We start from the raw sequence: 24,972 nt of genomic DNA on the forward strand, positions 1-24,972 counted from the left end.
ACGTCACGTAATGTTAGCTAATGAGCCAGCCAGCTAACGTTAGCTTGTTAAAACAACAATGACCATAGTGGCACATAAATAATGCCACGTTTGCCCTTAGTTTAAAGATGTAATCTGGAGACAGGTGTTTTTGCCATCTCTTTAGCTATCATACTCTTATTCCACCGATTTCAAAACTCAACCCTCCAGAAAGTGGAGAGCAACACATGCAGCTCCACTACACCATTTTTTTTAAAACCCGTGTTCGACAGGATTACCAACACAGACTGTAATAGAAGCCCTCTATATGGCAGACCAATCCAAACTTCTCTCTCGGCATGTCCAGCCCACTCATCTCAGCCAATCATGGCTAGTGGGAAGGTTGCTGGCTTTTTCTGTGGCTTTACCAGGCTCGTAATTAACACATTTTATTAATATTTAAAGATGGAATACAAGTTTGTTAAGGCACATGAAAGTTGCCATGTTCCAGAATGTATTTCTGCCAACAAAAATGATGAATTTTTTGGGGGTTTTACTCAAATGTCTCTCCTGTGAAGTCGTGACTTGCAACATATGCTTAGTTTCCTGAAATGGGTCACAAAGGACATTAGAAGGTCTGCCCCAGCATCTTTAGCGACACTGTGCCTTTTCTGTCCTTCCTTGGTGAACCCGTGCTTACATGCTTGCAAAAGATAAGCTGTGAGGTGTTGCCCTCACAATTTTAGCAGGCTGCTTTTAAAGAAGCTTGCTGAGTGCATTCATATAGTCTATAGATATGTGGCTCTTTTAGCTTAGAGGGAAACTCTTACCAAAGGCGGATTCCTCTCTCTTTGGGGGCCCATCGTCGGCGTCTGCAGTGGGCCGGGCCCTCCAGTCATCACTGTCTGTCTTGTCGGGGCCTGCCATGTCTCCCATGCGGCCCATCCGGTCTCGTCCACCCATCTGACCATTGTCTCTCCCCTCTGGCCATTCAAGGTTAGGGATCAAATGATAAAAGCCCACACAGTAAATGCTCCACCCAAATGCTTTATTCGTACACCACAACAGATGAAGTTTGGGCTACAATGGCATTCAGCAGTGTTTTTTGGCCGGGCACTGGTAGGGAAATGTGGAATGTGCATGAATTGACCTCCTGACACATGGTTTGCAAGATAGATTAAGATTAAGCCAAATCCTGGACTGAAAAGCATTTTCAATATTTAATTGAAAATACTAAATCGATGCATCATTAATTCAGAAGGAAGGTCATGGGGTGTGTAACTTACCCTTGTCATTGGACTGATCTGCAATATCCACCCGGATCCTGCGGTTTCCCAGGTTCTATTAGGTCAGAGGCAGGAAACAAACTCAGACATGCAAGTCATTACCAGTAATGTGGCTTAAATGACCAACTAATCTCCTTTCAATAATAGCATGTTCCAGCATGATAGATTGAATACTATTTACCAGTCACTAACAGTTAAATTCCATATATTCGTCTTGAGCACTCAAAGTAATTTCACTAATGATTAATGGAAAGCTCAAACTAATAAATCAACAGCACATTGTTTATTTTTATCTACAGTTGAAGTTGGAAGTTCACATACACCTTAGCCAAATACATTTAAACTCAAGTTTCACAACTCCTGACATTGAATCCTAGTAAAAATTCCCCATGTTAGGTCAGTTAGGATCACCACTTCATTTTAAGAATGTGAAAATGTCAGAATAATAGTATAGAGAATGATTTATTTCAGCTTTTGTTTCTTTCACCACATTCCCAGTGGGTCAGAAGTTACACTCAATTAGTATTTGGTAGCGTTGCCTTTAAATTGTTTAACTTGGGTCAAACGTTTTGGGTAGCCTTCCACAAGCTTCCCACAATAAGTCGGGTGACTTTTTGCCCATTCTGCCAGACAGAGCTGGTGTAACTGAGTCAGGTTTGTAGGCCTCCTTGCTCGCACACACTTTTTCAGTTCTGCCCACAACACACATACTATGAGATTGAGGTCAGGGCTTTGTGATGGCCACTCCAACACCTTGACTTCCATTTTGCCACAACTTTGGAAGTATGCTTGGGGTCGTCGTCCATTTGGAAGACCCATTTGCGACCAAGCTTAAACTTCCTGACTGATGTCTTGAGATGTTGCTTCAATATATTCACACCATTTTCCTTCCTCATGTTACCATCTATTTTGTGAAGTGCACCAGTCCCTCTTGCAGCAAAGCACCCCCAAAACAAGATGCTGCACTCCTGTGCTTCATGGTTGGGATGGTGTTCTTCGGCTTGCAAGCCTCCCCCTTTTCCTCCAAACATAACGATGGTCATTATGGCCAAACAGTTCTATTTTTGTTTCATCAGACCAGAGGACAAAAAGTACGATATTTGTCCCCATGTGCAGTTGCAAACTGTAGTCTGGCTTATTTTAAATGGAGATTTTGGAGCAGTGGCTTCTTCCTTGCTGAGCGGCCTTTCATGTTATGTCGATAGGACTTGTTTTACTGTGGATATAGATACTTTTGTATCCGTTTCCTCCAGCATCTTCACAAGGTCCTTTGCTGTTGTTCTGGGATTGATTTGCACTTTTTGCACAGTCAACTTAGTGTATGTAAATGTCTGACCCACTGGAATTTTGATACCGTGAATTATAAGTGAAATAATCTGTCTGTAAACAATTGTTGGAAAAATTACTTGTCATGCACAAAGTAGATGTCCTAACCGACTTGCCAAAAATAGTTTGTTAACAAGAAATGTGTAGAGTGGTTGAAAAACAAGTTAATGACGCCAACCTAAGTGTATGTAAACTTTCCGACTTCAACTGTATGTCCCTTGAAGTAAACTATAGACAGGTTTGGTTGTTAAGCAACAAAACCGGAGCATGCGCAACTATGGGGCAAAACAGATGAGCTGGCTTAGATTGTTGACAACATGTAAACTATATTTTGTCTTTTACTGAAAACAAATACATTTGAACAATGAGCACTTTTGTCTCAAATACATCACAGTTGTTGGTTAGTATTGACATGAAATCTGCCATAACAAGACATGGTATCAAGAACAAGATTAAACGAGTCACTTACAATTCCCCACATGGCAGTTTGTCATTGTTGGTAGCTATGTGGCTTTCCAGAATCACAACCCAGACTTCTGCCCCATTGAAGCGTGTGCATGATTTGTGACATTGTCAACTAACCCAAACTATTACCCAAAACTGAATGGATGTTGTGATTGATATAATCAAATGTATATGTGATGAATGCTAATTATAGACAGACGCGTGGTTCATCACTCTCATCATTGATCTCATTGTTCCTAGATCAGGGACCTCGAATTAAGACCCTCAATCCTTTCTCTCCTCAGTGTGTCGTTTCTTACCTCCTCGTTGAGAGTCAGTGCCCTCAAGAGGGAGTCCACATCGTCAAACTCTGCGTAGCCAAAGCCCTTCAGCCTCTCTGGGTTACTGGGCTCCCGTGGCAAGCGCACCGCACTGATCTGAGAACAGAGGGGAGACGTGGACCAGTGAGAAGGTGAGAGAGGGCTGATGGAGAACTGCACTGGTCTGAGGTCAGAAATAAGACAGACGAGTGAATGCGAGAGGAACTCCACAACAGTCTCAGAAGAGGGGAAATACTGCAATGACATAAAATGAATGGGTATATCGTTGGTATGGTACAGGTAGAGTCAACGTGCGGGGGCAACGGTGTTCGAGGTAATATGTACATGTAGAGTTATTAAAGTGACAATGCACAGATGATAACAGAGAAGCAGCAGTGTAGAAGGGGGGGGGGGGCAAAACAAATAGTTAGGGTAGACATTTGATTAGATGTCCAGGAGTCTTATGGCTTAGGTATAGAAGCTGTTTAGAAACCTCTTGGACCTAGACTTGGTGTTTCAGTACCTGCTTGACGTGTGGTAGCAGAGAGAACAGTCTATGACTAGGGTGGCTGGAGTCTGAATTTTAAGGGCCTTCCTCTGACATCGCCTGGTACAGAGGTCCAGGATGGCCAAAAGCCATCACTGACCCCAATGACGTACTGGGCCGTACGCACTACCCTCTGTAGTGCCTTACGGTCGGAGGCCGAGCAGTTGCCATAACAGGAAGTGATTCAACCCGTCAGGATGCTCTCGATGGCACAGCTGTCAAACTTTGAAGATCTGAGGACCATGCCAAATCTTTTCAGTCTCCTGAGGGGGGAATAGGTTTTGTCGTGCACACTTCACGACTGTCCTGGTGTGCTTGGACCACGTTAGTTTGTTGGTGATGTGGACGCCAAGGAACATGAAGCTCTCAACCTGCTTTCTTACAGCCCCGTGGATGAGAACGGGGGAATGCTAGGTCCACTTTTTCCTGTAGTCCACAATCATCTCCTTTGTCTTGATCACATTGAGGGAGAGGTTGTTTCCTTGCACGGCACAGTCAGGTCTCTGACCTCCTCCCCATAGGCTGTATCATCTGTGATCTCTGTTGTGTCATCGGCAAACTTGATGGTGTTGGAGTCATGCCTGGCCGTGCAGTCATAATAACGATTAAGTCGAATTACACAATTACAGATTCATAAGCTTCCTATTCAATCTGCAGCCTATGGCTGCCTGAATAAATAATTAACTTAGTTTAAGAACTTAAGCTTAATGTTAAGTGCTAAGCTTATATCACACTACAATTTATGTTTGTTAATATGTACAGTAGGTGTAATAATCCAATCTATTATCATATGTAGCCTATAACAATGTTGAGAAAATATTTATTTAAATTGGTTCTATATTCAATTAACACAGCATGTATTCATTCATATTTTCTCATTTTAGAAGGGATGTTCTCTACCGTGACAATTGTTTTAACAAAGTTTTTGAAAATCGCAATTCATTATCGCAAGTAAAATATCAGGCCCAATAAAATCACAATTAGATATTTTGTCCAAATTGTGCAGCCCTAGGTATGACCAACATTTTTGCGCCACTTTGTGCATACTGAGCATGACACAGATTTTGTCCCCATTTGATAACAGCTGAGTACATACCGCTAGGCCCCGGAAGAAGTCCTTGATAGATTCCTCTGAGACGTCGTAGGGCAGGTTGCCCAGGAAGGCAGTGTAGGGGGGGCTGCGGGGGAGGCGTGAGCGGTCCACATTCGGCTCACGGGCCGACCGTGGCGCTGTGGGCAGGATGTTACGGTCTATTGCGGGGGCCCGGTAACTGTCCTCCCCTGTGTGCCAGGACTTGGACACTGAGACAAATGGATTTCAATGGATAGGTGAGACATTACAGAAAAATTGTGTGAAACAAGACATGACTCCTAATGGAACATGACAGAGAAGCATGTTAGCTCTTTACAAGATATTTCACAGATCTGAGACATCCTGTACATTGCATTTTGAAACCCTGGAAAGTTTGTTCCTTTGGATGTGCCCCCATATGAATCTTCATCAAGAATCAAGTTGTCCCTCACCATCTCCTTCCAGGTCATCGGTCTCATCAGCCCAGCTGGTGGACTTGGCGTAGCTGGGTTGCGGTGGTGGAGCATTGCCCCCACTCCCACTGTCCTCTGCGAGGAAGTCAGTGAGGGTCAGAGTCTTCCCCTTCTTATTCCCCTTTTTCTTAGCTGGAAAGGGATAGAGTTGAGACATAAGTGGACTGCATTGAAGTGAAATGAACACAGGGGAACTCTCCAAAAACAACCCCTAATCACTGCCTGCCTTCTGCGTTTTCTAGTTTGAATGGTCTGGATTAGTGTGGTTGTCAGTCCGTTTCTGCTTTTTGAGAACTCCTTGTTGAACCGTCATGTCAGACATTGGCAAGAGGGCAAACAGATCTGGGATCAGGTCAGGTCTGGATGGGTGTAACCAATATGGCTCCAACTGGTGTATTTCTTAAACCTATCCAGAGCATCTCCACATATTTGAAAACCAAAGGGTTAAGGGGACAGGTTTAAGGGTTGTATTAGGACCAGGCATGGGAATAATTGTAATCAAATTTAAGTCAGGGCTCCAGAGTGGCGCAGCGGTCTAAGGCACTGCATCAAAATGCAAGAAGCGTCACTAGGGTCGTTGGTTCGAATCCAGACTTTATCACATCCGGCTGTGATTGGGAGTCCCATAAGGCGGCGCACAATTGGTTGGGGTAAGCTATTATTGTAATAAGAATGTGTTCTTAATTGACTTGCCTAGTTAAAAATAATAATAAATTATAATAATATTTGTGGGATATGGCTTAAAGTCATTACATCAGCCAGTGTCCTCAAAATTGAAGACACACAGCAGGTGGATGGAGAGCTCTTCTTACATAAGATAGTGTACATTTTGAAGACACTGACTGATGTAATGACATGAAGCCATAGCCCACTACGTGCAGTCTATTAAACTTGATTTGTCCCTCACGAGTGGCGCAGTGGTTTAAGGCGCTAGCTGTGCCACTAGAGATTCTGGGTTTGAGTCCAGGCTCTGTCGCAGCCGGCCACGACGGGGGGGGGGGGGGGGGGGGGGCATGGGGCGGCGCACAATTGGCCCAGCGTCGTCCGAGTTAGGGGAGGGTTTGACCGGCAGGGATGTCCTTGTCCCCGCACACTAGCGACTCGTGTGGCAGGCCGAGCGCAGTGCACGCAAACACGGCGGCCAGGTGTACGGTGTTTCCTACAACACATTGGTGAGGCTGGCTTGCGGGTTAAGTGGGCATTGTGTTAAGAAGCATTGCAGCTTGGTTGGGTTGTGTTGTGTTGTGTTTCGGAGGATGCATGGCTCTCCACCTTCGCCTCTCCCGAGTCCGTACAGGAGTTCCAGCGATGAGCCAAGAATATAACTACCAATTGGATACCACAGAATTGGGGAGAATAAAGGGTATAAAAATAATAATAAAAAACAACTACTAGCAGCCCATCCCCTTGTTTCACAAACCACAAAGACACAGCTAATGGAAATGCTGGATAAACTAAAGTGCATCTTTTTCACATACTGCCATTGACATTCTCTGAAAAAAGGAAAATAGCCAATTGGTTGAGAAAAGGGCTCATGCCGACAGTGGCGCACAAACAATTGCTCAATTTGAACCGCTGTTGTGGATCGCTCTGGTCCAGCAGCATTTCAGATAAGGGAGCAACATTGCGCTGACCATGATAAGGAAACAGTGTGTGTGTGTGTGTGTCTAATGGGCCTTGATAGTGTGTGTGTGGGGCCAGATGAGCCTTGGCACGACTCACCCATTCTAAAACAGGGAGTGGTCTCTATCGCTGAATATTAACCGCCACTAAGTTGCAAAGTTCCAAAACAAACTGGGCATCACAGTGCTTTTACAACTCAAATTACAAGTAGGCGTTAGAGAAGGGCGCAACGCAAAATGTCACTTTCTCCTGTTTGCAGAAACTGGGTTTGATTGTTTTTCAAGGGAAAGGTCACTTCAGAAAATATTCAGACTTGACTTTTTCCACATGTTGATGTGTTACAGCCTGAATTTGAAATGGATTAAATTGAGATTGTGTCACTGGCCTAGCACACACAACATCCCATAATGTCAAAGTGGAATAGTTTTTTGAAATGATTTACAAATTGAAAAGGAAAATCTGAAATGTTTTGAGTCAATAAGTATTCAACCCCTGTGCTATGGCCAGTCTAAATAAGTACAGGAGTAAAACATTGCTTAATTAGTCACATGATAAGTTTCAATAATCATGTTTGTTTTAATGACTACCTTGTTTCTGTACCCCACACATACAGGTAATTTTAAGGTCCCTCAGTCGAGCAGCGAATTTCAAACAGATTCAACCAAAGACCAGGGAGGTTTTCCAACGCTTCACAAAGATGGGTAAAAAAAAAAAAAAAAGAAAAGCACACATTGATATCCATTTGAGCATGGTGAAGTTATTAATTACACTTTGGATAGTGTACCAATACACCCAGTCACTACAAAGACAGACATCCTTCTGAAGGATTTCACCATGAGGCCAATGGTGACTTTAAAAACAGCTACTGAGTGTAATTGCAGTGCTAAGAGAAGACTGAGGATGGATCAACAACATTGTAGTTACTCCACAATACAAACCTAATTGACAGAGTGAAAATGAAGCCTGTACAGCTAAAAATAATATTCCAAAACATGTATCCTGTTTGCAACTAGTAAAGTAATACTGCAAAAAATGTGACAAAGCAAACTTTGTCCTGAATGCAGTACCTTACTTTGTCCCACTCTCCATATTTTCAAGCATAATAGTGGCTGAAGCATGTTATGGGTAAGCTTGTAATCATTAAGGACTGGGGAGTTTTTCAGGATGAAAAAAGAAACGGAATGTAAAATCCTAGACAAACCCCTGGTTCAGTCTGCTTTACCCCAGACACTGGGAGATGAATTTACCTTTCAGCGTGACAATAACCGAAAACACAATGCCAAATATACACTGGAGTTGCTTGCCAAGAAGACATTGGATGTTTGAGTGGCCTAGTTACAGTTTTGAATAAAATCAATGGCAAGACTTGAACATAGCTGTCCAGCTATGATCAAAAACCAACTTGACAGCGCTTGAAGAAATTTGAAAATAATAAAATGTGCAAATATTGTACAATTTTGTTTTGCAAAGCTCTTAGACTTACCCAGAAAGACTCACAGCTGTAAATCGCTGCCAAAGGTGATTCTAACATGTATTGAATATTAAATACAGAAATCAAATTTACTAAGTATTCCCACTGAGTCAATACATTTGCAAAACATGTTCCCACTATTATTATGGGGTTTTGTACGTAGATGGGTGAGGGAAAAAATATATTTAATACATTTTTAATTCAGGGTGTAACAACAAAATGTGGAATAAGTCCAGGGGTATGACTACTTTCTGAAGGTACATTAGGCGTGTGAGAGACACACTCATCAAAATGTGTTTTAGTGGCCTATAAATGGTTGACTACTGGTTCTAGGGGTTTCAATGGACCCAGCTCTTCTGATGGAGCAGGTTTGGGCTGTTTATTTTGGTTTGAAGCAGACTGGGAAAAACAAATTAGGGCTGGCAGCTTAATTGTGAAAATCCCAGCTGGCAGGACATTCTTTTCACACACACTACAGAGCATCACAGCCCATTTATAATTGGTATCTAGTCAGTGGGTCACACACTGTTTACAATGGATGATGGCGCCAGTGCAATGAGTAGCAACAAATACAATAAATGCACACTTGAATTGTATTAGTTATGAGCTTTATCCATCCTGGCAACTAGCTACTGTAGCTTTATTAAATCCGAGCAAACAGCCTACAGGCCTATGTGCAAGGTATTGTATCATTATTATGAATTATCTGAAACCAACTTATTAAGGAGAGTCCCAGTCAGTATTAAATAGAACGTTGTGGCCCCGCCCACCTGTGCGGATAACAACTTGGTTACCTCATTGGCTCACAGCAAACACTTCACATTTTTCAAATACAATTATCTTGTCTGCTTGTTTTAGTCAATTACAAAAACCACATTTAATAAAACATTACGTTTCAACACTCCCAAGTGTTCTCACTAATTAGAAAAACATAATATTGTAGGGCTTCCCTCATGCCCCTTTTCATGATGGCGCTACAGTTAGCGACGCAAGTGCTAACTAGCTACCAACCAGAAAATGAAGCTGACCAACACAGACAGACTGTAAAACTAAAGTAGTGAGTCGACTTACAAACAGACTATACTAAACAAGTCAAACGTCTTACCTGTGATTAAATGTTTTCCACACACACACACAACCATGTGTAGCCTACTTGGACACCAGATCACCACAATTACCCACCCTTCTACACTGAATAGCCTGAAGCAACAGGGCTCTTCACACAGCCTCCATTTCCCAAGTGGGAGCATTGCAAACCGTAGGTCGGGATTTTTGACCTGGTTACACCACAGCAGCTTTTCGCATGTTTTATAATTGTTAAATAAAAATCTACAACTAAGTTAGCTCTTTTACAATGGGGGTTAATGGGAAAAAATGTTGTCCCAAATTTGTGAGCGTTGTCGAGGGGAATTCCTTATTATGACATGAATACCGACTCAGTGTATAGCCAGTGAGTCATTCTTGCCAATCAATGTAGTAAGCTAGCTAGCCCCCTTGCCAATGTAAGCATCATGCCAAAGCTAGCTAACTAGTTATACAAATCAATTTAGAACTAGATGGTTCGTAGCTATTTATCAACACAAATTAAGCTCACTAGCTAGTTACTAACCCATATGTAGACCCTAACTGGTTTTAGCGCATATTGATGATAGTATATTTTGGACGGGGCAGTATTATTAACAGACCCAACGTTCATCCTGAAAGTAGAAACTGTTTTGGAACGTAGCGATCTATCAGCGATACAAAAAAGTAATTTAACCTACACACCTTTATAGGGTTAGTGAACCCACACAACCATATCTCAATGTTACAGAGAATGTTTACAGAAAACAGAAGGAAGACAGTCAACTACCTCTGCTGCCTACGTATCTGCACCAATTCACCTTTAAACAGAACATGTAAGGTCCATGGACTATAAGGAGTAACGTTAAGCTCCTTCAGTCCAATATTGGGCCAGCTAGCTACCTATTGTCATTACACCCACTTGCTTATGGCGCCAGCATGCTTCAGTTTGGCTGGCGCCTAGCCAGTGTGCTTGCATACTCCCTTAAGACTTTCTCTTGAAAAACAAGAAAAAAAGTGCCAATAGTACTGTTTGTCCATTTTGAGATGCCGTGGCCAGTATACAATCCTCGAAATATCATTAATCTAAGATAACTCAAGAAATCTGTCAAATCATACGTTTTTGCAGAGGATATCTTAGTCGCGCAATTTTACATATAACTAAGATGTTTGGGGCAGTATTTCTCAAGTGAAAAAATGTGCATGAAAGCAAGTCGTCTCTCGTTGAATGACACGAGACACTTCATTGACAAATCCCTACAGTTGACCAATCACCGAAGGGGCTTAACCTCTTGAGTGAAGGGTGCAGTATTTTGATGTTTGGATGAAAAACGTACCCAAATGAAACTGCCTATTCCTCAGGCCCAGAATCTAGAATATGCATATAATTGTCAGAATAGGAAAGAAAACACTAAAGTTTCCAAAACTGTCAAAATATTGTCTGTGAGTATAACAGAACTGATATTGCAGGCGAAAACCTGAGGAAAATCCAACCAGAAAGTGCTGTTTTTCCTGAAACCTCTGTTCCATTGCATGCCTTCCCTCCATTTAAAGGGATATTAACCAGATTCCTTTTCCTATGGCTTCCACATGGTGTGAACAGTCTTTATACATGGTTTCAGGCTTTTATTCTGAAAAACGAGCGAGAAAGATCACATCGCGTAATTGGATGGCTGGGTGCCAGCAGAGTTTTGCATGCGTGAGCAGCTTGGACCAGACATTTTCTCTCTCACGCCTATTGAAAAAGCAACGGACCGGTTGAAATATTATCAATTATTTATTGTAAAAACAACCTAAGGATTGATTATAAAAAACGTTTGACATGTTTCTACGAACTTTACGGATACTATTTGGAATTTTTGTCTGCCCCGTCGTGACCGCTCGAGCCTGTGGATTTCTGAACATAACGCGCCAACCAAGTGGAGGTTTTTGGATTTAAAAATAAATCTTTATGGAACAAAAAGGAACATTTGTGTAACTGGGAGTCTCGTGAGTGCAAACATCCAAAGATCAAAGGTAAGCGATTCATTTTATTGCTTTTGTGACCAATCTACTTTGCTGCTAGCTGTTTGTAATGTTTTGTCTGCTGAGATGTCCTAACATAAACGCTTGGATAGCTTTCACCGAAAATATTTTTTAGAATCTGACACGCCAGGTGGATTAACAACAAGCTAAGCTGTGTTTTGCTATATTGCACTTGTGATTTCATGAAAATTTAATATTTTTAGTCATTTAATTTCAATTTGGCGATCTGAAAAATTATCCCACTAACAGGATGGGTGTGCCAAGAAGTTAAGACTTCTACAGCCAACTTCTGCTTGTCTCGAGAAAAACATGTTGTGCCCGAAAAACAGGAAGAACCTTTATTCGAAGACCAAAACGTCACAAAATGTCAAACTGTTCCAAACTGTTTTGGCTGGGAAGCATGAAGGCACCTTTCATCAGAAAAAAGACTGCTGATGGGGAAGACTGCTCGAGTTAAAGTGGAACTGACAGAATTTTAGCAACATTAAATCTTAATCAAATCTGTTTATATAGACCGCCCAGGAAGACTATGACACCTTTTTTGTAAGCACTTAGATATGGTCATTTTCATAAATTCATAGAATGTTTGGGAATGCGTGTAGTAAGGCATTACTGAAAACTCTATAGCAATAGAGTTGGAAAGCAGCCATGCGTTTGGACAATTAATTGACACTGCAGTAAATAAAACCACATTTTTAAAAATCTGTCTTGTCCAGGACTGGAGACTATGCAGACCTGTGCGCCATATCCAATCAGAGCTACAGTAGGCCTATAGGCAAATAAGTCATATGGGCCTAACATAATTCACTTTGAACTGGACTGTGTGTTTACAGGCAGTAGCAACATCGTGACTTCAGATCATTAGAACACATTTGCCAAAAAAATACACCTGAATAGATTTCTGCAAATATGTAAACACCACAGGAGTCCTCTTACATTTGGGAACTTCAGTCCTATTGAGCAAACAACCATGAAAAAGGTAGGCCCTAGGCAAATAGCACATCAACAAGATCAACAACTAATGCTAGCCTGAGCGAGATGAGCCAAAATCTAATGAGGGAACATTAGATAAACCCTCTCAAACTTTTTCAGCTAGTTGGCCATCCAAATTGCACTGATAAACGATGGGGAATAGTAGCCTGCTTGTCCTTCTGCAGCTTGCCTGCCAATGCCGGAACCCAGGAAGAGCTTGGCAGCAGCTACTGGGGATCCATAATAAATACAAATGCATACTTGTCCCAACCCATGTTTTGACATCTGAATGAGAACTTGCCTGCCCGCCCATGTGATCGACGCCAAAGACATTTGACAACTAAGAGATATGCTAACTGTGGATAAGTCGTTCAAGTTCAGCATAGCTAGCGAAGCGACTCAAATGTCTTGCTAGCTAACCAAATGACATCCGCATCTCTAGCTGTAACCAACGAAAAACGATATGATGGGGGAAAAGGTTAGTCGTTCTCCCACTCCTCCAATGACATGACATCCTCCCGGCAGCTAAATAGCTAACATTAGGCTCCGCGTTTTTAGCTTGCTAAATAAACAGCTAGCTACATAAATACGCTAGCCCAGGGGTGTCAAACTCAACAAGCACACGGGCAATATTGAAAAAATAAAAAATAAACTAATTTGCGGGCCAGACATACTCGACTTTATTTTACAAAAAAACTTGCAACCCTAATTGGCCATTGCTTTATTCGAAAAAGTGTGGCCGTTTATAATGTCCACTTTCAGGATGCTGTATATAGTATTAACATATTAAAACAAAAGATAAACAATATTTGTCCAGCCTCGTCCATGTTAGGCGAAGGTTTGGCTCGTGTAGGCCTTCATTGTAAAATAAGAATTTGTTCTTAACTGACTTGATTAGTTAAATAAAGGTTAAGGCCTAGTGGCTATGATATAATGAAATATGAAAAAGTTGGGGAGACGCCACTGGTTAGTACGAGTGTCCGGTGTTGTGCCGAAAATCTCCCACTGCCAGAATGTCCTTAATTTTGTGGCTAGAGTCAAATATTTTCTATAGAACAAACTTCCCGTTAGAATAGGAAAACCGAAATGAATAATTAATGTGTCATATTAAACATAGTGGGAGTACAATGTTGGTCTGCAATAAACATTTCAGAACAACTATGGCTGAATTATGATCCTTACTCTTTCAAAAATACTTTTCGAATAAGACATGGGAGAGATGATGAATTTTGGCAAAGAGATTTATTTATAGACTAATACAAATCAGTAGCGGATTTAGGTACGGGCGAAATGTGCAGCATCTTGCCGAGCCCTGGTGCGGGCGGGGACTGGATGCACCGGGCGCCATACAAGCTAGAACCGCCACATACACTTGAAACAAATAGCCAACCCAAAAACTGCAGACAAAAATGCTTTCTGCTACTAAGATCAGTGACATGTAGGCTAAACTAACAACGGAGTTTAGAGCAGAAATCTAAACTAGCAAGCAATTCGCAGCAATGAAATACGCGAAATTGGGGGAGAATTCTGGCACAACACCAGAAACTGTCGTACTTCACCCATCGGTCACCAAAAATCATCTCTAATCCGGGGACCCAAATGCGCACATGGGGAATTTATTGGGAATCCCATGCCATTCAATCAAACCCTACTCCAAGAAATTCACTTGCGCCTCTAGCAATAGCGTAGATTGTCTGAGAGCACAGTAAATCGTCCACTATCTAACATTAGACACAGTGTGACCGTTCTTTCAGCAACGTTGGTTGTTTATGTATAACATCATAACATAACAACCTGCTTAACAATATATAATAAAAGCAAAAGACGACCTCAAAAGTCAATTTGCGACACGTTACATAAAAATAAAAAAACACCGGTGGGACAAAATGATTCAACTTGCAAATCGCTGCCTCCCGTAACCATAGCTAGCTTTAACGTTACATCCCTTGGCCGGCCAGAGGGTCTTTATCCCTCAGAAACAGTAATTTGATACCATTATACACATAGGACATTGACACGACAAGGTGTAAACACCGGTCAAACAATATGTGCTAGTTGTGCGGAGCTGATACACTCTGAAATTTCCCAACCCGTTCACCCACATAAACCTCACCTGCCGCCGCCATGTTGGAGAGCGAGTTCGTACCAGATTCCCGGATGATGGCGTCAGAAGTTTATAAACGAGAACGCGCATCTTTGGTTTCGAGCCTCAAATCCTCCCGCCTTGCCCAGGTAATTTATTGTCTAATAAACTGGGTGGTTCGAGCCCTGAATGCTGATTGACTGACAGCCGTGGTATATCAGACCGTATACCACGGGTATGACAAAACATTTATTTGTACTGCTCTAATTACGTTGGTAACCAGTTTATAATAGCAATAAGGCACCTCGGGGATTCGTGGTATATGGCCAATATACCATGGCTAAGGGCTGTGTCCAGGCACTCCGCGATGCTTCATGCATAAGAACAGCCCTTAGCCGTATTTAGCCCTACATATACCACACCCCCTCATGCCTTATTGCTTAATTATGAACTGTGTGGTTCAATCCCTAAATGCTGATTGGCTGACAGCCGTGGTATATCAGACCATATACCACGGGTATGACAAAAAAATATATATTTTTACTGCTCTAATTACATTGGTAACCAGTTTATAACAGCAATAACGCACCTCAGGGGTTTGTGGTATGTGGCCAATATACCACGGCTAACGGCTGTATCCAGGCACTCCGCAATGCGTCATGCATAAGAACAGCCCTTAGCCATGGTTTATTGGCCATATACCACACTCCCTCATGCCTTATTGCTTAATTAGGCCTATTTTATATTAGAATATTATGTTATAGTTTGTATGCCCACATGGCCAATTTTAGGCATCTCAAAGCGGTTTCATACCATTTGGATTTTTTGTTGTTGTTTATAGATAGGCAGGATATGTGTTTTAAGTGTCGTTGCATAGGCCTACTATGTCTATTTTTCATTCATTATTAGATCATTTATCCTTCAACCCATTCATTCATTTACTCATTCATTCATTCGATTAATTCATTATAGTACCAAACTAAACAATAAAAACAGTCGCACCTAATGTCAATATTGTGTCTTCTCGTCTCATGATCTCATCTTGTGCTATTGAACTGAAAGTTTGCTGCACTCAAAGATAATTCACTGCAAGCAAAAAATAAGATGATTCACATCTTTTTTTTATGAACTAACCTCAAATAGATCAATATTCTATTGATCTATGGATAACATGGATAACCTAAGGAGGACGTACAGTCCTTTCTTCTTAGGTTATCCATGTTGTAGGCTATTGATTCAGTATTTGAGTGACAGCTTGTAGATATATCGATAACGTAACCTACTGACCTTCATAATAGGTAGCATAAACTATGCATTGCACTCTAGTCTTCCTTATGTATTGCCTAATAAAAACTGGATGGGTCGAGCCCTGAATGCTGATTGGCTGACAGCCGTGGTATATCAGGGGGTGTTTTGCCTAAGAACAGCCCTTAGCCGTGGTATATTGGCCATATACTGTACCACACCCCCTCGGGCCTTATTGTTTAAATATAGCCTAACAGAGTAGCCTACCTATATTAAAGAAATGCACTAGCCTCAATTGCTTCCTAAAGCATTCTGTTCCATAGTAGCCTATTCACAATGAGTCATAATTAATTAATGATTTTCTGTATGTGTTAGGATTAAGTACTTTATGGATGTAAAGTTTAAAATATGACTGTATAGGTATACACATGATCAATTTTCATACATTTCTTCCCTCATTACTAAACCACACCGTCCTTTGTTTTATGGTGATAAGTTTTGCAATAGCCCCTTTCTGTGCACTGAGGTCATTTCTGGACATGTAGTCATGCACCCCTAGAGACAATGTGTAATACTTGCCAATCAGTTCATCATGGTACAGTGGAACAAAGAAACAAATATGAGAAACAACATGTTAAATGGTAACCATTGTATTTATTGCAGCTTTTTGTTTGTTTGTCATGATAACACAATGCTATGCCTATTTGATGGGTTTGACTCCTCCGCGTCTGTGCGTATATCTCTCTCTCTCCATGAAGTTGATAATTGGTCGGCACTTTTTTCCGCCCTCATTCCCTTATGGTTTCAGTTCATCCATAGCGTCTTGAAGCCTGGAATAGAATTAATAGGTATTAAAACACAGGGCATTAATTAATTGACAGGACAGATGATACTGCCATACCTAGTTTTTACTGTAGATGGCATTAAACCTCCTCAAGGACTGTACTTCACCCATACTAATTGCTACTGACATGTCCAAAATAATGTTGTGTTTCTCCCATTTCACTTTGTCACAATTTCCAAGTATTTGAATCATGATATGTGTCACCACCACCTCCCCATCATTATTCCCTGTTTCAACTCCTTATATTTTATATAAAGTATGCTCTGTGGCCGTTTGTGGTACATGAACTTGAAGCATAGCTGACATAAGCATTGAGATGCTAAAATAATAAGCATTTTAATTACTCTCAATCCTCAAACCTAAGAAAAGAGTGTGCATCTCAATAATCAAAAGTTTCTTCCTCTCCTTCTCACGTCTTTTCCTTCACCTTCACTAATGTGTAAGGAACTGGATTGGTGGACGAAGCCCCCACCCTATAACAGTCACCTATCCATGTGTCTTTAGATCAGTGCAGATGATGGAAACAAACCGAGGAGAGTTAAGACTTTTGAGACACACCCCTAGTCATTCACTCACTCACCTTCATCCACTTGCTTGAAGACTCTTGAAAGGAAGTGACTTTAGACTATTGAGACATAGCCCTAGTCAACCACTAGCCCCTATTCCCTCATACACTCACTTGTAGTTTCTTGAAAGGAATTCACTTTAGACTATAGAGACACACCCCTAGTCAGCCTTTAGTCCCTTGTCCACTTACTTGAAGTCTCCCCCATCGAGCAAGCTCCTGTATGTTGCGATCTCGGCCTCCAGCTTCATCTTCATATTGAGCAGTGCCTCATACTCCTGGCCCTGCTGCTGGATGTTGCCCCGCAGGTTGGTCAGCTCACCCTCTAGACGGATGAGGATAGCATTGTACTTCTCCACCTCCATGTTGGAACGCATCTCTGTGTTACGCAAGGTGTCTTCCAAGGAGGATTTCTGCTGGGAATTACAGGGGAATGTTGGGAATGGTCTTCTAAATTTTGTTGAATGATACTGTGATTATTAGAATGTTGGAATTTGGAGACATGGATGGTATGGCTAAGGTATGGCAGCAGACTTTAAAAGGAGGTCGTACATAGAGGACATGCATGGGTTACTATCAGTTCCATTTCTACTCAGAGGAATTAAGGAATTTAACGGAAATATGTTATCATATTGAAAGAATTTTCCTTGCCAAGCTCTGTTGGGATGCCAGCTCGATCTCGAGGGTCTGTAGCTGTCTCTGTAGGTCGCTCATCTCCATCTGGGCCCCCTGCAGGGCCTCTGTGTTCTGGGATACCTGCACCTGTACGTCTGAGATCTATACCACAGAGGAAGAAATGAAGGTAAGGAGATAGGGATGTAGGGAATAAGGGAAGGAGATAGGGAGGGATGGAAGAAGGTAAGGAGATAGGGAGGGAGGGAAGAAGGGAAGGAGCGAAGCTTAGGGCTCTATTCAATCTGTAATGCTGAAGCGTTACAGATTCCACAATATAAATTGAATGGTAATTTCCGATTGAGTTGACATATGCAGCGTTTACCGTGAATGAAGTCTCCGCTAAAAGTGGGAACATTGCCTTTAAATTTCAATCACGCTTTAAAGCTGAACTTCCGTGATGCGGATTGAATAGAGCCTTTAGTCATCTTGAAAGTTGAATTCATGTTTTGGATTTCAGGATTTTTTGTGTGACTAGACTACCCATACAACAAAACATGTTTTCAATGGAAGGTAAACTTTCAGTGGATAAAACAACGTTATCTTGGCCAGTGGGTATGGGTTACTCCATTTTAGTTTTAATTGCAGAACAAAAAAACTGTAATTATAGGTTTGATGTGGTGTGTAATGATAGTATGATACAATGATCTTACAAATATGATGGGCTACCTGGTTTTCGTGCCACACTTTGAGGTCCTTTGCGTTATTCAGAGCCATCTTCTCGTAGTTGGCCCTCATCTCCTCCATGACCAGACTCAGGTCCTGACCTTTAGGGGCGTCCACGTCCACCTGCACCCCCGACTGGGAGATCTGGGTCCTCATTTCCATCACCTCCTGTTGGAGAGAGGGAAGGGGGAAGGGGGAAGGGGAGAGAGAGCAAGAGAGAGGGAGAGATAAACAGAGAAAAAAATGATATAGGCATTCCAATATTAGCTAACTGTGAAACTTGAAAAGTTCATAGCTAGTGATAAGGTTAATCTGATATTATCACATTATCGTTGTTCTTCATGGAATTGTATTGTTCTTCATTCTATTTCTATTCTCCATAATAAAAATGTTCCATTTCAAATTATTATTTGACATTGACATTCAGTCTCGGCGCTATAATAGCTCACGTTGTTGTGGTTCTTCCTAGAATAATTCTTATCTTCAATATTTTCTAATGTAAGGAAAATGTTCTATTTCAAATGATTATTTGATATGGACATTCAATCTCAATGTTATAGCTCACATTGTCATGGTTCTTCCTGAGGAAGATGAGCTCCTCCCTCACAGCCTCGATCTCACTCTCCACATTCATCCTGCCCATGTTGGTGTTATCGATGACCTTCTTCAGCCCGGCGATGTCCGCCTCCACTGACTGACGAATGCTGAACTCAGATTCAAATCTGTGGGCACAGGGACACTGTCACTAAACTCTACATTGACATGAAATACCCTGACATTTTGGGTTAAAGGCACAAAATGGCTGCCATGTTTCAGTTTACTAGGGGTAGGATGGATTTGAAGCAAACACTGATCTGAGGTCAATTTGGTATTTTTCTCGTCCTATTGATTATCAGTAGAATTTGGGGAGGAAAGTTGATCCTCGATCTGTGTCTGTGGGCAATTACTATCTTGTGAACAGTTCACCAAGGTTATAAGAGCTATGCAGCATAGGGGTTGCATGTAAGAGGTTACATGCACATCAGGCATTCACGTACAGATGCCAAGATGAAGATTCATTATGAGAGATTAGACTTTCTCTGCCAACTCTGCGTACTGGTACCGGCACAAGACTTCCTCTCTTGTGGGTCTGGCATGTCTTAAACTCTTGAGAGTTTCTCCTTGCTTAATGGCTGACACACCACTAAATTCACTTTATAGTGGCCCATTGGGCACACACTGGTTGAACCAACATTGTTTCCACATAATTGACATGAAATCATGTTGAACCAACATGGTATAAACGTTGAACTGACATCTGTGCCCAGTGGGGGGGATTTGAGCCAATGAACTTTGTGAGAAGCACAATTACAGTATGAAATTGAACAGATCAAATGTTTTTCATGACAGAACAACAACATCTCAAAACAACCCCTGTATTGTATACAAAGTAATGGCACAACCAATGTGCAGAAATATGTCATTTACAGTGGTAAACTCACTTTACTCTGAAGTCATCTGCAGCTAAGCGAGCATTATCAATTTGGAGGACAATACTAGCGTTATCCACTGTCGCATCGAAGACCTATTGGAGAAAAATAGTGTTAATTCCGTTGAATATATGACAAAAAGAGATATAATGACAATACTTCTTATTTATCATGAAATACTAAATATTTTCTGAAACTATTTTTGCATGTGACATAAGCCTGCTATAATATGCTTTACTTTTCTTAACTTTTGAATCCATGTCAGTTATAGAGGAAGGCCTTTCCCCCATTTACTGCTCAATGCAAATAGATATGAACTTGCTTCCCATTCTAACTATAATTTTGTGTGTCATACATAGATGAGCTGGCAATAAAAAAGAAGAACTAATATGTTCCATCATTTGATTTGCTGCTCTTCACCAACCTAAAACAGGTATTTTTAATGTACGCCTCCCAGGGGGGTGTTATTGAAACCGGAAAACGCAGATTCTGAGTGATTTACAAAATGGGACCAAAACACAACTGAATCTATGGTTACGACCATATAACTCCAACTGCCCCTGAAAAAGAGGAAGCTGTGAACGGAAAAACAGGACAATGAGTTCCTGTGCTATGGCTGTCTGTTCTCAGTTTGCATTGTTAGAGGAAACGGGCCAGGCTTCCTGTCTTCCACCCCCAATCTGTGTGTTTGTAACCATGGTATTCTGGTGCGAATCACATAAAAAGGGGAACTCTTGTCGGTTTATGTGTCCGGCAAATGGAACAAGGCTAACATTCATCATAAGGGTGTCGTCATAAACTATAGAGGACTTTGAAATTCTTTTGAACAAACGTCAGTTTTTGCAGGGATTCCGAGAGCCCTTGTTGGAATTCTTTGACTGTGCTTCAAAAGCTATAATGGTTAAAGAAAAAACACACCCACCAGCAATGTGTTTCAAATCTCACAGGGAATTATTTTTGTGTGTTGTCACCCCACATCTGGTTCATACCGCTGGTCCCTCTCACACTACACTATGCCCCAGAGTGGAGACACTGACCCGGGGAGGTCAAAATGCTTTGCAAACACTCTTGGAACTTTGTTTATAGGTTTTGTTCAGTTTTTTGATGATGATGATTCATTGCGTCCACCATATTTGGTGATTAATTTGAGCAAACTGAGAAGTGAGGGAACTAGTGAAGGAGGGGGAGGGAAAGTGGATATCTGACTGGCCTGCCACACCCTCTACAATGATTTATATATACAGTAGATGACTAACAGGGGGCGCTGTTTTGGAAGCCTCCATCTTGGCACTCCCCCACTGTTATAAAAACTATTTTGGAAGCTATAGAAATGCATTTACAAAGGTCTGAATTTGTTTTTGCAATGTGTATTCTATTATATGTGAGCTAAACATAAACATTTCAAATTAAATAATATAAAGATTTAATTTCCTTAAAGTGTGATTTTTGAAAGTACTAATGTTACTGTCCCCAAAATACTTAAATACATATCATTTTGTCCTTGAAACATTTAAATTAAATACTGTAGAATTCCATTCATTCCTATGGAGGACTGCTTTTCAATATGGCCGGCTGGTGGCTTCAAAGTCTCTCATTGGCCAATACACAGCATTGGCAATCCAGGGTTTAGATACATCATTGACCCTCTATTCAGTTAGGAATTTTGAGAAGCCAGTTGTTCCAATGCAGGGTTCCCCACAGAAATGTTGAAGTCAAAGCAAAAGCAAAGTAAATTGGTAAATAAATAATTGTCATTATGCTTAAACTCATTATTGGACGGACATCTTCTCTCATACCACAATGGGTTTTAGTCCAACGAAAAGTTGCAGGAGTGGTGACATTACATTCATATTTTGACTTACTGGTTGATCAAATCAACACACTTATCTAAGCAACAAAATACAAAACCACAAATTCCTCAACTTAACCCTTTTCTTACACACATTATTCTTTCTCAACACCCCCCTCTCTTGTCTCTATCACTTTTCTAATGATACTGTATTTCATTCACACCCCCACCTTCTTGCGCAGGTCGTCCAGTATGCTGTTGTACTTGCTATAGTCGCGGGCGTCCGGTCCTCCCTTCTCCAGGGCCTCTCGGATCTTGACCTCCAGTTGTCCGTTGGCCTGCTCCAGGTTCCTCACTGTCTCCAGGTAGTTGGCTAGGCGGTCATTCAGGTTCTGCATGGCCCCCTTCTCGTTGCCCATGACGTGACCGCCTCCACCACCGGCTGCCGCAGCGTTGATCAGGCCACCCATGCCGGCACCCATGCCACCACCAATGCCAGTGCCCATACCACCGCCACTCACCTTAAAGGAGGATGAGGAGTAGGAGGAAGAGCTGGCTGGGGCACCACTGCGGAGGCCCCCGTAAGATGCGGAGGAGATGCGGGTGCCCTGGCCGCCAGCCCCGCCGTAGGTGCTGGCAGCCCGGTAGGAGGACACGGGCGTGGTGCGTTGGAAGGAGATGTGGCTGTTGGACGGTCTGTAACTCATGACTGCTGATGGAGTAGTCAGAACGAATTAACAAATGTAAGAGAGAGAGAGGGAGAGAGAGAAAGGGAGAGAAAGGAGCCTCTGAGCTGAGCTACAGAAAGAGTGACGTGGGTAAAGTGAACCGGAGAACTTATACTTCCCCCCCAAACAAACCTCCTCTTTTCTCTCTTTTGCAGGCTGGCCTCCAAGACCCTGCCTACATCCACATCCCCCATCCTCTCTTTCCTACTCTCCTACCGCTTCTCTCATTCTCTCATTCCAAACTCTTTTCCCTAGCATTTGCATTTGCCCATGGACACTGCTCAACTTCTATCTACATGCAACATTTAGCTAATTATGTTATTTTTTTTACATGCATCTAATGTAAATCACATGTTTGTGACATCTAATAAAAGATAACTTTCTATCTTGTCAATTCAGGTTACAAATTCCTCACACTGCAAAAATAAAATGTGAAACAGAAAAAAAGAAAAAAACAAACACACAAAATGAAGAAAAGAGACAAAGACTAGAGTTAATGATGAAGAAAACAATTAAAGAGAGCAAGGTTTTATCCTGGGCATGCTTTGAGATTCTTTGTTTTTTTTCCCCATAAAAGGCATAATTTGGAATGGTTGCTGCATACCCACTGGACAGAAACGTGTTGAATCCACAAGAGGTTGGTGGCACCTTAATTGGGGAGAACGGGTTCATGGTAATGCCTCGGGTTCATGGTAATAGTTTCCAGGTGTTTGATGCTATTCCGTTTGCTCTGTTCCGACCATTATTATGAGCCTTTCTCCCCTCAGCAGCCTCCTGTGGTTGAATCAAAGCTGTTTCCACATTATTTCAACCCAAAAATTACATGTGAATAGCATCCTAGCTAGCACATTTGGTTCCTTGGAAGTTGTGGGAATGTACATTTTTGGTTTACCAATTGTTTCTGGGAATGAAGCCAGAAGTTTCCTGACCGGTAAAATTAATGTTTTTTAAATGTTCTGAGAATGGAATGAAACATTTGACCTGTTCTGGGAATGTACATTTTTAGGTAGCAGGGAGGTTCTGAGAACATTTTACTATGGTTCCTTTAAAGTTTTCCTGGGAAGTTTTATTAATATTCTGAGAATGAAAATGATAGGTTATTTGAAGGTCATTAAATAACGTTAAATCACATTATATAATATTTCCACAAGACTTTTAATAACACTGCTTGCTTAGTTCAGATTAACTGTTTTGAACTCCATTCCCAAGAAGTTATCAGAAGGTTGTATGCAAAATAACAATAGGACAACTACGCTCTCACCAAACTCTATGAAACATATGGTTCTCAGAAAGTGATGTGCTAGCTGGGGTTGAATCAGGTGGAAAACTGATTGGATTTGAAAAAAGCCATCAATGTAATGGAATTTTGTCTTTTTTTCAACCAGCTTTTAACCTAAATCCAATGACATGGTAAAATGTTTTGTTGATTTCACATTTAATTCATGTTAGTTGACAACTCAACCAAATATAAATCAAAACTAGATGTTGAACTGACGTCTGTGCCCAGTGTGTAGTTTCTATGTACTTGATCAGCCAAACCCCCAAATTACTGGATACGGACACGCTTAGCAGCAGGGATAAAGTAAACTGACTTGCAGAAAGGGAAAGCAGAAAGGGAAAGGAAACCTAGTCAGTTGTACAACTGAATGCATTCAACTGAAATGTGTCTTCCGCATTTAACCCAACCCCTCTAAATCAGAGAGGTGCGGGTGTAACCGATGTGAAATGGCTATTTAACTATCGGGGTGCGCGCTAATAGCGTTTCAAATCGTTGACGTCACTCGCTCTGAGACCTTGAAGTAGTTGTTCCTCTTGGCCGTGGCTTTTGTGGAGCGATGGGTAACGATGCTTTGAGGGTGGCTGTTGTCTATGTGTGCAGAGGGTCCCTGGTTCTAGCCAAGGTAGGGGAGAGGAGAGGGACGGAAGCTATACTGTTACATTAATGCCGTGGTCAACTGGTTGCTGCGGAAAAGGAGGAGGTCAAAAGGGTAACCGATGTGAAATGACTAGCGTTGTGCGCGCCAATAGTGTTTCAATCGGTGACTTTACTCTCTCTGAGACTTTGAAGTAGTTGTTCCCCTTGCTCTGCAATGTCCGTAGCTTTTGTGGAGCAATGGGTAACGATGCTTCGTGGGTGTCAGTTGTTGATGTATGCAGAGGGTCCCTGGTTCGAGCCCTGGTACAGGCGACGAGAAGGACGGAAGCTATACTGTTACACGGGGGGCTGCCTTAATCGACATCCATGTCATTGGATGTCAAAGAAACAAACACATCAAGAAAAAGTTACTGTGATGTGACGTGCACAAAGACTTTGGTAAGCTGATAACATAGT

At 41.7% G+C, this 24,972-nt stretch overlaps 2 protein-coding genes across 13 annotated transcripts in view; both read right to left on the bottom strand.

The window, feature by feature from the left end:
• LOC110493954 (eukaryotic translation initiation factor 4B) overlaps positions 1 to 15,048 on the bottom strand; it is a 43,886-nt gene extending 28,838 nt beyond the window's left edge. For 10 of the 12 annotated variants that reach the window (XM_090205186.1, XM_090205183.1, XM_090205180.1 and 7 more), the window contains exons 1-6: positions 14,693 to 14,811; positions 5,406 to 5,558; positions 4,978 to 5,183; positions 3,335 to 3,451; positions 1,245 to 1,299; positions 789 to 941 (exon numbers count right to left, since the gene is read on the bottom strand). In XM_090205186.1, coding sequence (XP_090061312.1) covers positions 789 to 941; positions 1,245 to 1,299; positions 3,335 to 3,451; positions 4,978 to 5,183; positions 5,406 to 5,558; positions 14,693 to 14,705 — 697 coding nt within the window. In that variant the 5' untranslated portion in view covers positions 14,706 to 14,811. Of the gene's footprint in view, positions 1 to 788; positions 942 to 1,244; positions 1,300 to 3,334; positions 3,452 to 4,977; positions 5,184 to 5,405; positions 5,559 to 14,692 lie in introns of all 12 variants that reach the window. The other 2 variants (XM_090205181.1, XM_090205185.1) reach the window with 2 other exon arrangements.
• A 1,493-nt stretch (positions 15,049 to 16,541) lies between these two features.
• krt18b (keratin 18b) lies at positions 16,542 to 22,723 on the bottom strand. Its single transcript, XM_021568581.3, has 7 exons — positions 22,143 to 22,723; positions 20,136 to 20,218; positions 19,220 to 19,376; positions 18,658 to 18,822; positions 17,968 to 18,093; positions 17,509 to 17,729; positions 16,542 to 16,737 (listed from the first exon to the last, which is right to left on the bottom strand). Exons 1-7 carry the CDS (start codon positions 22,617 to 22,619, stop codon positions 16,704 to 16,706), a joined length of 1,263 nt encoding a protein of 420 aa, XP_021424256.1. The 5' UTR covers positions 22,620 to 22,723; the 3' UTR covers positions 16,542 to 16,703.
• Between the last annotated feature and the right edge of the window lie 2,249 nt (positions 22,724 to 24,972).

The sequence above is a fragment of the Oncorhynchus mykiss genome, chromosome 17 (assembly GCF_057628025.1).
Source record: "Oncorhynchus mykiss isolate SJ-2025 chromosome 17, ASM5762802v1, whole genome shotgun sequence".
Classification (NCBI taxonomy): Eukaryota; Metazoa; Chordata; class Actinopteri; order Salmoniformes; family Salmonidae; genus Oncorhynchus; species Oncorhynchus mykiss.